At 43.7% G+C, this 13,036-nt stretch overlaps 1 protein-coding gene and 1 long non-coding RNA gene across 2 annotated transcripts in view; one reads left to right on the top strand and one right to left on the bottom strand.

Annotated features, from left to right (window-relative positions):
- Nucleotides 1–5,795: 5,795 nt before the first annotated feature.
- Nucleotides 5,796–11,202, bottom strand: LOC132592946 (uncharacterized). The gene is made up of 4 exons (XR_015946691.1): nucleotides 11,061–11,202; nucleotides 9,599–9,762; nucleotides 8,533–8,691; nucleotides 5,796–6,034 (listed from the first exon to the last, which is right to left on the bottom strand). It is a non-coding gene; the product is annotated as an uncharacterized LOC132592946 (long non-coding RNA).
- Nucleotides 11,203–11,944: 742 nt separating this feature from the next.
- LOC132592945 (vomeronasal type-2 receptor 116-like) overlaps nucleotides 11,945–13,036 on the top strand; it is a 33,258-nt gene continuing 32,166 nt past the window's right edge. The window contains exon 1 of the mRNA XM_088654660.1: nucleotides 11,945–12,187. Within this exon, the coding sequence (XP_088510786.1) occupies nucleotides 11,945–12,187 (243 nt within the window). The remainder of the gene's footprint in view (nucleotides 12,188–13,036) is intronic.

Here is a 13,036-nt window from a genome sequence, read left to right as displayed (position 1 = left end):
AGCGGTACCTATTTATCTACCAAATATTTACTGCAGCAGCACCTGCATCCCAAAAAGGGGCTCAATATGAGATGGCAAATAGAAGGCCTCCCCCTAAACAGATAAATCAGGAGTTCAGAGTAGAGTGCTGAAAAAGGTATGATGATGATAATAATAATAATAATAATAATAATAATAATAATAATAATAATAATAATAATAATAATAATATTTATCTCCCCAGCCACTCTGGGCGGTTTCCAACAGAAAAATACAACACAATAACCTATGAAACATTAAAAGCCTCCCTGAACAGGGCTGCTTTCAGATGTCTTCTAAAAGTCTGGTAGTTGTTTTCCTCTTTGACATCTGTTGGGAGGGCGTTCCACAGGACAGGCACCACCACCGAGAAGGCCCTGTGCCTAGTTCCTGGCAACTTGGCTTCTCGCAACGACGGAACCGCCAGAAGGCCCTCGGTGCTGGACCTCAGTGTCCGGGCAGAATGATGGAGGTGGAGACGCTCCTTCAGGTATACTGGACCAAGGCCATTTAGGGCTTTAAAGGTCAGCACCAACACTTTGAATTGTGCTCGGAAACGTATGACCTAGAAGTAAAGCAGGAAGCTGGAGAAAGGTCAGAGAGCAATGTTTCATGTCTCTTTGGGACAAACAGGACCCTTTTGGGGTGTTACTGCTGCAAATCACTCCAGGTAGGCTCAAGTTGCATATATATGGAAATAAACCATATATCATAAAGACACCACTTTCTCATTTACAAAAGGAAATATGAACCCTGGGTAGGCACTTGGAATCCCAGGAAGCTTGCACAACTCAGAGATTTGGGTGGTGTGCAACACTATCCTTGCGACTATGACAAAAAGTAAAGAAATATAAGATGGAAGTATAAGTGCTGAGATCTCCCAGCATTGCTTATCAAACTGCATTTCTTCAAAGTGATTTCAAGGTTCTGTGGCAACTTCATGACTCCTGTGTTAAGGGGATACCAATTTGAGGCTGATTAACCTGTTAATTATCCTGGAGTACTTCTACGAAACCATCTGGCATTCTGAAAACTGGGGCCAGAAAATAAGAGATAATTTTCATCCATCATACTGAATCAATCTGACCCATCCTCTTGTTCTTCCCATTCTTAACTGTTCCCAACAACAAGTGGATATCCCACCCAAAAAGCTGGATTAACCTTTCCTTCCCTCTATTGTCTCCCTACCTGAAAGATCACAGTACAGTATATCCATTTTTGGTCTTCATCATAGTTGCTGGTCAGAGAGCACCAAAGTTTTCCTTTGGATTCCCCATCAGTTGTACAAGACATATAGGATTTTCCTTTGTAGATGAAAGGAAAGACACAAGGCCCTGTAGGTCTTGTACTCAGTCCTGGATGGAAAGAATGAAGGGAGGGGTCAGAAAAGATGCGACTCAGAAGAACTGAATCCTTTGCTGTCTCCTCTCTTTTAATTCAAAGGGAGGTCAGAACACATATCAAGATTTACCGATCAATGTTCAGGTCATTTGCAGTCGATGAGCAGATCTATCTAATATCAATACCTATTTCCATTTTATAAACAGAACAAATTCTCTATCATGGCTGGACTGAGTTTACAATTTCACATTTTTTCTCACCTGTATATTAGAGGTATTACTTTTCAGTCTGCTTAAGAGTTTTGGGTTAGAACCCTTGGTCTTTTACGAATCTGGTGCAGATCTAGACTTCTGTGCAGGTCATTCTGCTGTAACATGTGCAGAGTGCAGGCTATCCCATCTGTTGATTTATTTTCTATTTGCCCCACCTCCAACAGCCACGGTCTTCACAACCATGTTGCACATACTGTAGTTGTGATTGGCAGACATTGAGCTTGTAATAAAGGCCTGCATTTTCCCCATGCTATTGTAACGATTAAATAGGTTGTCACTATTGGGCTTCAAGTTTTAAAACAAAAAATATCAAAGATTGGGGAATCGCTTCCCCAGAAGCTACTACCTGTGCTTCCATACGCTGAAGCATGACCAAGAGTACCCTATTAGCTTACAATTTCAATAGTGTAGGGCAAGAGGGAGAAAGGGGCTGCCTCAGGAATCCTGCTCAAATACCTTTAAGGCTTTATAGGGGAATAAAAAAATTTAAGAACCTGGTGCATATGAGCATGAAAAATTGTAATCTGATAGGAAGAGCTGGTGCTGTCCTAGACCAAGATGAACCATTGATTTACTGAGCCCTGCATTACCTTGAGTAGCCGTGGCTCCCCATGGCCTTTTCAAACCCTTCCTCCTAAAAAGAAATTAACTGCAGAAGTCACAGACTGAATTTGTCACATTAGGCATTTAACGTATGTGCTCCACCATCAAGCTGTGCTCTTCTCCACCTGTCTAGACAGCACCCTTTCTACACAATATAAGCTTTCGTCCAAGTTTCTTTTTACATCTACTCATCGAATCACATGGTCTTTCACTTTGGTTTACCAACAACTTGCCTAGGCAACCCAATCACCATCTTAATAAAATCTGTTAGAATTCCGTATGGGTCTCGGCACAATAGCTCCACTTCTGGTCCTTATCATAGTCCCCCGTAGTGGCACACCAGAACCTCCCAAGTGGATCATCTTCATTGCTGCAAGTATAGAATGTCCAGCTCTTGTAAGTGAAGGGGAAGACACAGGGCTGGCCATTGGCGTTCCCTCCATATTCTGGAGATGTGAAAAACACAAAAGTAAATAGATAGACATTAAGAAACATTTTTAAAAGAAAATTTAAATTTATTTCAAGAATCAAAAATCAACACAACAAACAATACAAACCAACACCACATATTAAAAACTTTTGCTAACAAAAAGAGAAAAACCCAAATTCTCCCCCTTCACCCTTCAACCACCCCACCAACCGTGTTAACTTCCCGCCTTTTCTGCCTTGTGCTTTGTATTTCCTCAATCTCATGTATACCTCTTTCTGTTTTTTCCCCTTTCTTTTTAATCATTTTTTGAACCCTTCACATATCTGCTATACAGTCGAATGGCAAATAAAATTGTTGATATATCAAAATTTGGCCAAAAAAAACCAAACATACAAATGGGAAAAGCTAAAGGGATATCCAATCAGAAAATAGATAAAGATTGGAAAATGTTCAAGGAATATCTAAGCCATTCCGTGGAGAAAATCAACATTAAGAAACATTGGTAGAAGGAATAGTCCTGAAATTACCCTTATGATCCTCTGCCAATGTTCCTTAACCAGATTACAGTGGAACATCGGGTTACGAACACGATGCTCTCCGGAACGCAGTTCATAACCCAAAATGCTCGTAACCCAAAGCGCCATTTTGCGCATGCGCACAGCACAATTTTCACGATTTTTGCACTTTGCGCATGCGCTGACCGCGCGCGGGGCAAAAATACTTCCGGGTTTGCGAAGTTCATAACCTGAATTGGTAGTAACCTGAGGTGTTCGTAACCAAAGGTACGACTGTACATTCCCACCAAATGTGTGAACAGAATCCTTTTTCGCGACCGCAATGCCAGCATCTGGGGCTAAATCCTTTCACTATGTACGCCATTTGTGCTGGGGTTCTATACCATTTTAGTATGAATTTTCTACTTAATTCCTTATACTTTTCTATTTTGATATTGTTTATATTCTTCATCATTTCTTGTACCATGTTTGAATGAATCATACCTTCCTGCTCCCATTTGATCTGGATTATCCTTGTCAATCTGTCTTTGTCTCTTATCATCTGTTTATATATCAGCCCTGCTATCCCTTCTCTGTTATTTGTCTTTTGTTCAGCACCATATTTATTTTCATTTCTGTCCTCATTGTCTCCTCTCCTCTTCCTGTTTTTATTAAATCATAGAATCCTTCTACTTTCAGCCAATATTGTTTTCCCAATTTTTCTAAAAGAGCTTTTTTTGTAATTAAATTCCCATCTTCATCAAACATATCTTTTAATTTATAGAATCCCTGGTCTTCTAATTTTTTCCACCATCCAAGTTCCCTTTGGCCCTTCTGCATATATTTTAACAGCACCCACCTTGAATATATTGGCATCCATTTTATGTTCCATTTTTTCCAAATTCCTAACCCGGTCTTCGTTGGGCCAGTGGAACCTCGGTTTATGAACACCTCAGTTTATGAATTTTCGGTTTATGAACGCCGCGGACCATCTGGAACGGATTAATTCACTTTCCATTACTTTCAGTGGGAAAGTTCGCTTCAGTTTATGAACACTTCAGTTTATTAACAGACTTCTGGAACCAATTACACCCATGCTTCGGGTAAAGTACGCTTCAGGTTGAGTACTCCGCGGACCACCTGGAACAGATTAATCTACTTTCCATTACTTTCAATGAGAAAGTTTGCTTCAGTTTATGAACACCTCAGTTTATGAACAGACTTCCAGAACCAATTGTGTTCATAAACCGAGGTACCACTGTATTGTGTTCTTCCAAGCCGTGTTGATGTCTCTATTAAATATTCCTTCCCTTCCTATTCCTTTTGTTTATTTCATGTTCCAGACGTATCCATTTAATCCCCTCTTTGTATGCAATATCTATTAAATTTTTTAATTGGAATGTTTTATAAGAAAGTTCTAAGTTCGGAATTCCCCATCCCATCTCTTCTTGTGGTGTGTAATTTACTATGTCTGGGGTTCTCACTCTTTTGCTCCCAAAGATCCAATTTTTAAATGTGTTATTCCATGTTTTAAACCATATTTCTCTAATGGGTAGTGGAATTACTTGAAATAAATATAGCAATTTCGGTACTAGAAATATTTTAACCGCTCTTACTCTGCCCAGAATAGATAGATTCTTTTTTTGCCCTGATTTTATATTCTTCTTAATCTTCCAAAAAAAACCTTGTTATATAACAAGAATCCAACTTGTTATGTAACAAGCAATGCAATGATGCAACAAGCTCGACATAATTAGAATGAACTCAATTCCCTCAACACCCATTAATTGAAAATGGGAACAGGGTTCATTTTTGTTCTCAGAGCACCCTAGTGGAATGAAGTGAAGCTTGGAAAAGTAAACAGCATGAGAGATTTGTGTCCGGTTCTGTAAAAGTGTCTGAGATTTTTTTATTATTATTATTTATTTATTCTTGCAAAATGAACAATTTCCTGCCCCTGGGAATGCAGGCTTCTCTGAAACCATCTTATTGATTCATGCAACAGTTCCAGGTAATCCTGTTGATCAACAACAATCTAATCCTTCTTATTAATTTAAGGGCTGTGCCACATATTACATTCTGTAGATGCATATTTAGAATGTTTTATGCTCATATATACAAATATAAAGTAGGAATGCAATAAACATATGAGTCATAACCTGGGAGCCAGGAATAGCACGGTTCCCAGTTGACAATAAACTCAATATGCCACAAGTTCTATGAAATGTTCTGTCCCCTTCAGGGCTGAGGGCATTGGCTGGGCATGAGAGCTTTGCTTGGTTGATGCTTGCTGCTGGCTTTAACTAGGATATCTCTGAATACTGAATCATACTCACCTTATCTACTACAGATATTTCTTTGACATAAACCAGTGAAGGTTAAAGACCACTTGGGAAGCTTTTGGATGTTTGGGTGAAGTGTGTGATAGAACACACAAACTCTCACATACAACCAGCCACATGTACATATTTTCATTCATCCTATGAAGACTATGCAATCCGAATGATGCAGTTGCAAAAACCTTCTCCCGCACTCATCATATTTCATAGTGATGACTCATCATACTTTTTTTATGCTGCCCAACAAACTAAAAGAAATGCTTTATTTTTGTAGCACAAAGATACAGTTTGACAAACATTAATAATCTCCCACTGCCACATCTTATTTATTTTTAGGCCACCATCAGGGTTATATAGGGTCAGACTTTATATATTGGTAACAGGGTCATCATTCTTCTAAATTATTTGCAGCACAACCCACTAAGCAAGGCTTCTAGTTGGCGCACCCAATGATCTTTCATTTACCCATCCACCTGTTGTGATCCAAACTGGATAACAGGAATCATTGATATTTACAGCCGACACTTGGAGGACTTCCTGGAAAATGAGAACAGAGTAGACAAAATATCATTTATGTTAAACGGTTCCAATGAAACCTATAGCCCAAATGATTAAAAAATGGAAAAGATTCTTCCAACTAACAAGTTCTGGGAAGTACAATAGATTTACTTCTATTAATTTATATCTACGACAACTATTTATATCGAGAAAAGGGGGCGACCGTACTTTTGTGGCAAAGAGGAAAGCAGAAAAGTGAGACGCCTCAGAAGTGGCACTAAGTTTCTCAATAGTTAAACTGACGCAGAAAACAGCTACCCCAAAGGAGAAATAGTGAAAGAGAAGAGTATCGGGGGGACAGCTGATTTTATGTAAACATTTTATAGTTACAAGGAATTCAGAAATAAGGAGGCTCACCTTGTGTCAATTTATGAAAGTTGTGCTGAGAAACCTTGCGTCGTGTACAGGAAGAGCAAAGGGGAACAAAGAGAAAGAAAATCCTCTTGCTCTTTTTCTCTTTCATTATAGACACTAACAGATAATAAAGAGTGGTAAAAAGAGTGAAACGGGAAAGCACCATGGAAGGACAAGAGGGACTGAGGAGGTAGGGAGGAGTATTTGGAGGTGAGAAAACGCGGTGTGGGAGAGGCAGGAAGGCGAGGGAATGCAGAGAGAGCCTGAGAAGGAGAAAAGCGAGGGGGAAGAGGAGGTGGAAAGACGAGCAGAAAACAGACCGAAAGTGTGTAGGAGAGAAAGACAGAAGGGAAACGAAGGGAAAGACTGGAGGCTGAAGAACAACAAAAGGGAAGAGGAAGGAAAATGGCAATGAGTTGCTGAGTACCGTAAGAGGCACAAACACAAGGACGGGAGGCAGCCTGCCGGGTATGCACCCAGCAGCGCCGTGCGGAGTGTCCGAGCCTCCTGAAGACAGCAGCCTGGGGAGGAGAAGAGCGAGAGGGAAGAGGAAGTGGAAAGATGAGCAGAAAACAGACCGAAAGTGTGTAGGAGAGAAAGACAGAAGGGAAACGAAGGGAAAGGAAAATGGCAGTGAGTTGCTGAGTACCGTAAGAGGCACAAGCACAAGGACCACAGGCAGCCTGCCGGGTCGGTGCCCACCAGCGCCCGAGCCTCCGGAAGCCAGCAGCAGCAGCATGGCGCTGCTAGGCGCCAACCCAGCAAGCCTCCTCCTCCTCCTCCTGCCGCGGCTGGCGTGCTGGGTCTTGCTGGCTGGCTGGCTGGCTGGCTGGGGCGCTTGTGGTCTCGCTCCGCAAGGCAGGGCATGGCACGGCATGGCATGGCAGCAGTAGCCACTTCCAGACGCCGACCCAAGAGGCCTCCTCCTCTTCCTTCCGCGGCCGGAGTGCTGGGTCCTACTGGCTGGCTGAGGCACTTGGCAGTCTGGCGCAGAAGTATGCCTTATTTTGGGGGTATGTCTTATATTTTGCAAATGTTTAAAAACCCTGCTATGGCTTACTTTATGACTACATCTTAAAATGTGGGGGAAATGGTATATAAAGCCACTGGGAGAGATCATCAGGGGTGTTGGGCTGGGTGTTCATCAGTATGCAGATGACACCCAGCTCTACCTCGCTTTTAAATCAGAACCATTGAAGTCGATGAATGTCCTGTGTGAGTGCCTGGAGGCGGTTGGAGGATGGATGGCAGCTAACAGATTGAGGTTGAATCCTTACAAGACAGAAGTACTGTTTGTGGGAGACAGGAGGTGGGCAGGTGTGGAGGACTCCCTCGTCCTGAATGGGGCAACTGTGCCCCTGAAAGACGAGGTGCGCAGCCTGGGAGTCATTTTGGATTCCCAGCAGTCCATGGAGGCGCAGGTTAATTCTGTGTCCAGGGCAGCTGTCTATCAGCTCCAGCTGGTACACAGGCTGAGACCCTACCTGCCGGCAGACTCTTTCGCCAGATTGGTGCATGCTCTGGTTATCTCCCACTTGGATTACTGCAATGCGCTCTACGTGGGGCTACCTTTGAAGGTCACCCAGAAACTGCAACTAATCCACAAACTAACACACAGGGGGGAAACACTTTAAAACAAGTCATAAATTAAATTGTTATAACTAAAGAGAAAAAACTATGTGAAATTGCACAAAGTTGTGTGCTCTGCAGAGCCAACTGGTATCACATGTTTATAATGCAGTTATAGCATTGTAACATGAGCAATGTAGCTCAGTCCAAACTGAGTCAGATGCTAGATCTATCTAGCTTGTAGTTGTCTACTCTGATTGGCAAGGACTCTCTTCCAGCCCTACCTGGAGATTCTGGGGAATGAAATTTTGATGTTTTGCATGCAAAGCAAGTGCTCCCAATGTGGGGCCTTCCAGGTGTTTCACATCAGTCTTCCCCCAACAAGTATGGCCACTGGTCAGTGGTGATGGGAACTGCAGTTTAAAATGTCTGGAGGACACCAGATTGGAGAAAGCTGGACTTCCCTCTCACTCTCATTGGCCTACAAAGTGCCTTCACTAATTATTCATCCGGCCAACCACTCCTGTTAATCCAGCCCCCTGCATCATACTCACTGGTATCAGCACACCAGCTCCATTTCCCATCCTTGTCATAGTTCCTTGTTGTTGCACACCAGTAATCCTTTGCACCTTTATTGATGCAGGTGTTGAAGGTTTGGCCTTTGTACACAAAGGGGAAGACACAGGGTCGTCCACCATCATTACCTCCATTCTCTAGACCCAAACAGAGTGAGATTATATGCATTGAAACATAGTAGTGGTGATCATAAAATACAAAAAAATAAAACAAAATGGTGAACAAGTCACATATATATACTGTATTTTTTGTTCCATAAGACACACTTTTTTCCTCCTAAAAAGTAAGATGAAATGTCTGTGCATCTTATGGAGTGAATGCATGGTCCCTGGAGCCGAATTGCACAGGGGCTAAAGGCAGATCGTGCTTTTTTTTTTTTAAGAAAGAGCTAAAAGCTAACAAGAGGGAAAGACCCACTCAGCAGCTGATTCTCCTTTACAAAGGCTTAGAAATATAGCTACAAACCATGGACAAAAGAATTGGTCAGGAGCCTGTGAGAGCAAGAGACAATTGCTCAATTGACAATAATGTTAAAGAAACAAGAAACTATAAAGAAAGATTAAGTGAATGAATTCAAGTTATACTAGATATAAAACAAGACATGAGGATAGCTGGCATTTATGCCAATGTAATGTCAGTAATATTAGAAAAGATGACATGTGACTTTTATGGTCTATGCCAGGCATCCCCAAACTGCGGCCCTCCAGATGTTTTGGCCTACAACTCCCATGATCCTTAGCTAACAGGACCAGTGGTCGGGGAAGATGGGAATTGTAGTCCAAAGTCTGGGGGTGCCTGCTCTATGCAATCTTTATCAATTATTAGTAGGAAATATTTGTACAAAAGTGCCTCTTAGGTAAATAGTTTGAACCATATTTTTCAAATTAACATACTGGTGATGTGTTTCATTTCTTCAGAGATCTTGTTGCTTGAAACAACTTTTATCTAATCCTTGGAAGGAGATTTGTCATATTTCAGGCATAAGGAAATGGCTATGCATACGTGTGACATAGGAAACCAGAAATAGAAGAAAATACAGGTCACCTTCAGTCTCACAATGTTTCCATTTAGATTCGATCACTTCTTTCGTGTCAGGGTCAACTTCTGTGGCACACCACCACCGAATAGCGTCATCCATGGTGCAAGAGGAATAGGATTTCCGTTGTAAATAAATGGGCAGACACAAGGCTTACCAAATGTAATGGAAACTGGGGACAAAGGTGTAAGAATAAGAACTGCAATTCATTAACTGGAAAGGGTGTAGTTATCATCCATGCATGTGCAACAGGTGTCTCAATTTCCACTTACTCAGCATTCAGTTTTGTAGTCAAATTGAAGCTGATTTAAGAAAATCACACACCAAACAGCAGAAAGTACAACATCAATATGGATCGTGGCTAGTACCATGTGAATGTGGCTTCAAAAACTAGCAGTGAGCGAGCAGTGGATACAGAGCAAGGCACTGCTTCTCAAGCTGTCTTCTGTGGTGGGCTGGCATTCCCCACTCCCCAGTGTACCACAGACTGGTACCATATGTAGTCACTGGAGGATCCCACCCAACCTGGGCTGCAGTAGAGGCACTTGGGACCAGCAGCCATGCTTTCTCAGTCCATATCTGAGTGCTTTTTTTTCCCACCAGTGTCCCAGGAAAACCCAATATTTACCACTGAATCAGATTGAATGGCATTTTGGGTTTTCCATGGATTGCCATTTGCTCCAATTCAGTGGTAAAGAGTGGGTTTTCAGGGATGCCAGGTCCAAAAACAAGCAGTAAGATCAGATGTGGACCTGGAAAGCCCGGACCTGTGCCTAGAAATGTGGAGAGAGGTAAGTATGGGTGAGCCAATTATTATTATTAATTATTATTAATAATATTAATATTAGTATTATTTATACGTCAGCCATCTGGCTGGGTTTCCCCAGCCACTCTGGGTGGTTCACATCACATACTAAAACATCAAATATTAAAAACTTCCCTAAACACGCTGCCTTCAGATGGTTCTAAAAGCAGCGGAAAACCATGCCCCATTTTGGCAAGGGAAGGATGTGGCGGTTTTAAGGGGAAGGAATTTCAGTCTACCCTTAGTTATACATGCCTGAGGTTTCATTTAAGGGCTATAGAACCTCTATGAAGGCTGCAATCCTGTGCACATTTACCTGGGAGTAAGGCCCAGGGTTGTTTTATCAGCCCGAACTCTCCAGAACTCACTTCCAGCACCTCTCAGGTAGGTGCCATTGCCATTATAATAGAAATGGGGAGCTGTTCATGTTGAGTTCCAGCACCTCTTTTTCTAGAAAAACAGCACTGGCAAGCCCATTAACTCAGTGGGGCTTACTGATGGGTGGACAGACTGTAAGTCATCTTTCCCCCACTAAGACAGGACCATAGCTAAACACAAGTTGATGCAAGTGATAGCTAGCTGTAAGAGATCCATTGAAAGCAGAGATCAATGATCCACTAGCCTCGTTAAGATGAATCAGAAACAATCAATGGAATATTTCTTACCCACAGCTTCAGGCAACAATAGTAAGAGACCACAGGTGAGCAAGAGGAATGCCATGATGGAGCCCATCTCTTCTCTAAGGAACTCTGACAGAGGTACTCTTTTTATAAGCCCCACTTTGCTTTTCCTTCCTCCAACTACAGGTGTCTGATGTTTGCTCAGCCAGAAGAAATGGCATGTGTTTATATTTCCCAACAGCAGCTCAGTGTGCCTCATTATTTTTTGTTTCCTCTTTGTGCACAATGCCAAGAACAAAGGGAAGTGGATCTTATCTTGCAATGAGTAAATCATGAAGCTTCCTTAGAAAAGGATTACATCTGACCTGAAATCGAGAATTATTCCCTCTATGCTCCAGGAAAAGATGTCTCAACAGACAGATTCCTACTATGCCTTTACTACCATCATGATCTGGGGAGTGGGGGGGGCAGGTTAAAAGCCTGTAATATGCAAATTGTGATGGACAGAAGCTATAGACAGCCCCCTCCCATCTTAAGCACAAGCTCTTCGCCCAGCGCAAGTGGGAGCAGGGAGGGGGATGTTTCCAGTGGGGAATCAGGATCCGAGAAGGGGATGAGTGGAAAACCACGATGTTACGCCACTCGGTTCCTTTGAGTATTTGGTGATGCCCTTCGGATTGCAGGGGGGCTCAGCCTGCTTCCAGGCCTTCATGCACCACGTCCTGGGGTCCCTACTCTTCAAGAACTGCGTGGTCTTCCTGGATGATATCCTTATTTACTCTAGTGACCCCGTACAGCACGTGAAGGACGTCCGAGAAGTCTTGCAGCGCCTCAAAGAGAACCACCTGTATGTGAAACTGGAGAAGTGCAGGTTTCATACCAAGGAGGTGGAGTTCCTGGGCTACAAGCTATCGGACAAGGGACTGGCGATGGGCAAGGACAAGGTGCAGGCTATCCTGGACTGGCAGAGCCCCAGGACACGCAAGGACGCCCAACGCCTCCTGGGCTTCGCCAACTTCTACAGGAAGTTCATCAAGAAATTCTCCCATGTCACGGCTCCCATCACAGACTGCTTGAGAGGCAAGCAAAAGTTCAGGTGGACACCGGAGGCGCAAGCAGCGTTCGAGGGCCTTAAGAGAGTGTTCGCCTCCGACCAGAACTTGTTCCACGTGGTGCAGGATGCACCCCTACGTGTCAAAACAGATGCTTCAGATAGAGAGATGGGCGGCGTGCTGTTGCAACTGGATGCCAACAGGGAGTGGAGGCCGTGTGCCTTTTTCTCCAAGAAGCTTAGCCAGCCCGAACGCAACTACACCATTTTCGACATTCACGCTGCGTTTAAACACTGGAGACACTTCCTGGTGGGCGCAAAGCACCCCATCCAGGTGTGCACGGACCATAAGAACCTGGAGTTCTGGAGAACGGCCAGGGTGCTCAACCAGCGGCAGATACGGTGGGCGGAATTCTTTTCACACTTCAACTTCTCCATCCACTACATACCGGGGGAGCAGAATGTCACGGCAGATGCCCTCTCCCGCAAGCCAGAGTACATGGAGGAGGAGTTGCCACCAGCACACCGGCACGTTTTCCCCCCATCGGCATGGACATGCGGGGCAGCAGTAGTGAGTGAGGCAGAACTCACCGCACTGACGGCAGGGGATGAGTTCGCCACATGCATCTTTCGAGACCTTCAAGGGGGAAGGGGGCAAGTGAAGGACTTTGAGGAACAGAGGGGGTTGCTCTTTTACAGGGGAGCCCTGTACCTTCCCACCACCCAGCTCAGAGGTAAGGTCCTCAAGCAGATGCACGACAACCCAACGGCTGGGCATTTTGGAAGGGACAAGACCACTCACTTGGTCATGAGACACTTCTGGTGGCCAGGGGTGCGGGAGGATGTTCGGGACTACGTTAGGGGTGTGACACCTGCCAGAGAGCCAAAGTGGTCAGAGCAGCGCCAGCAGGGTTGCTGGAGCCGTTGCCCATGCCGCACAGGCCGTGGGAAGTAGTGTCCATGGACTTCA

Source organism: Zootoca vivipara, chromosome 12 (genome assembly GCF_965207765.1).
Source record: "Zootoca vivipara chromosome 12, rZooViv2.hap1.1, whole genome shotgun sequence".
NCBI lineage: Eukaryota > Metazoa > Chordata > Lepidosauria > Squamata > Lacertidae > Zootoca > Zootoca vivipara.
The sequence above is the reverse complement of the archived record's forward strand: the minus strand, read 5'-3'. Positions and strand labels throughout refer to the sequence as shown.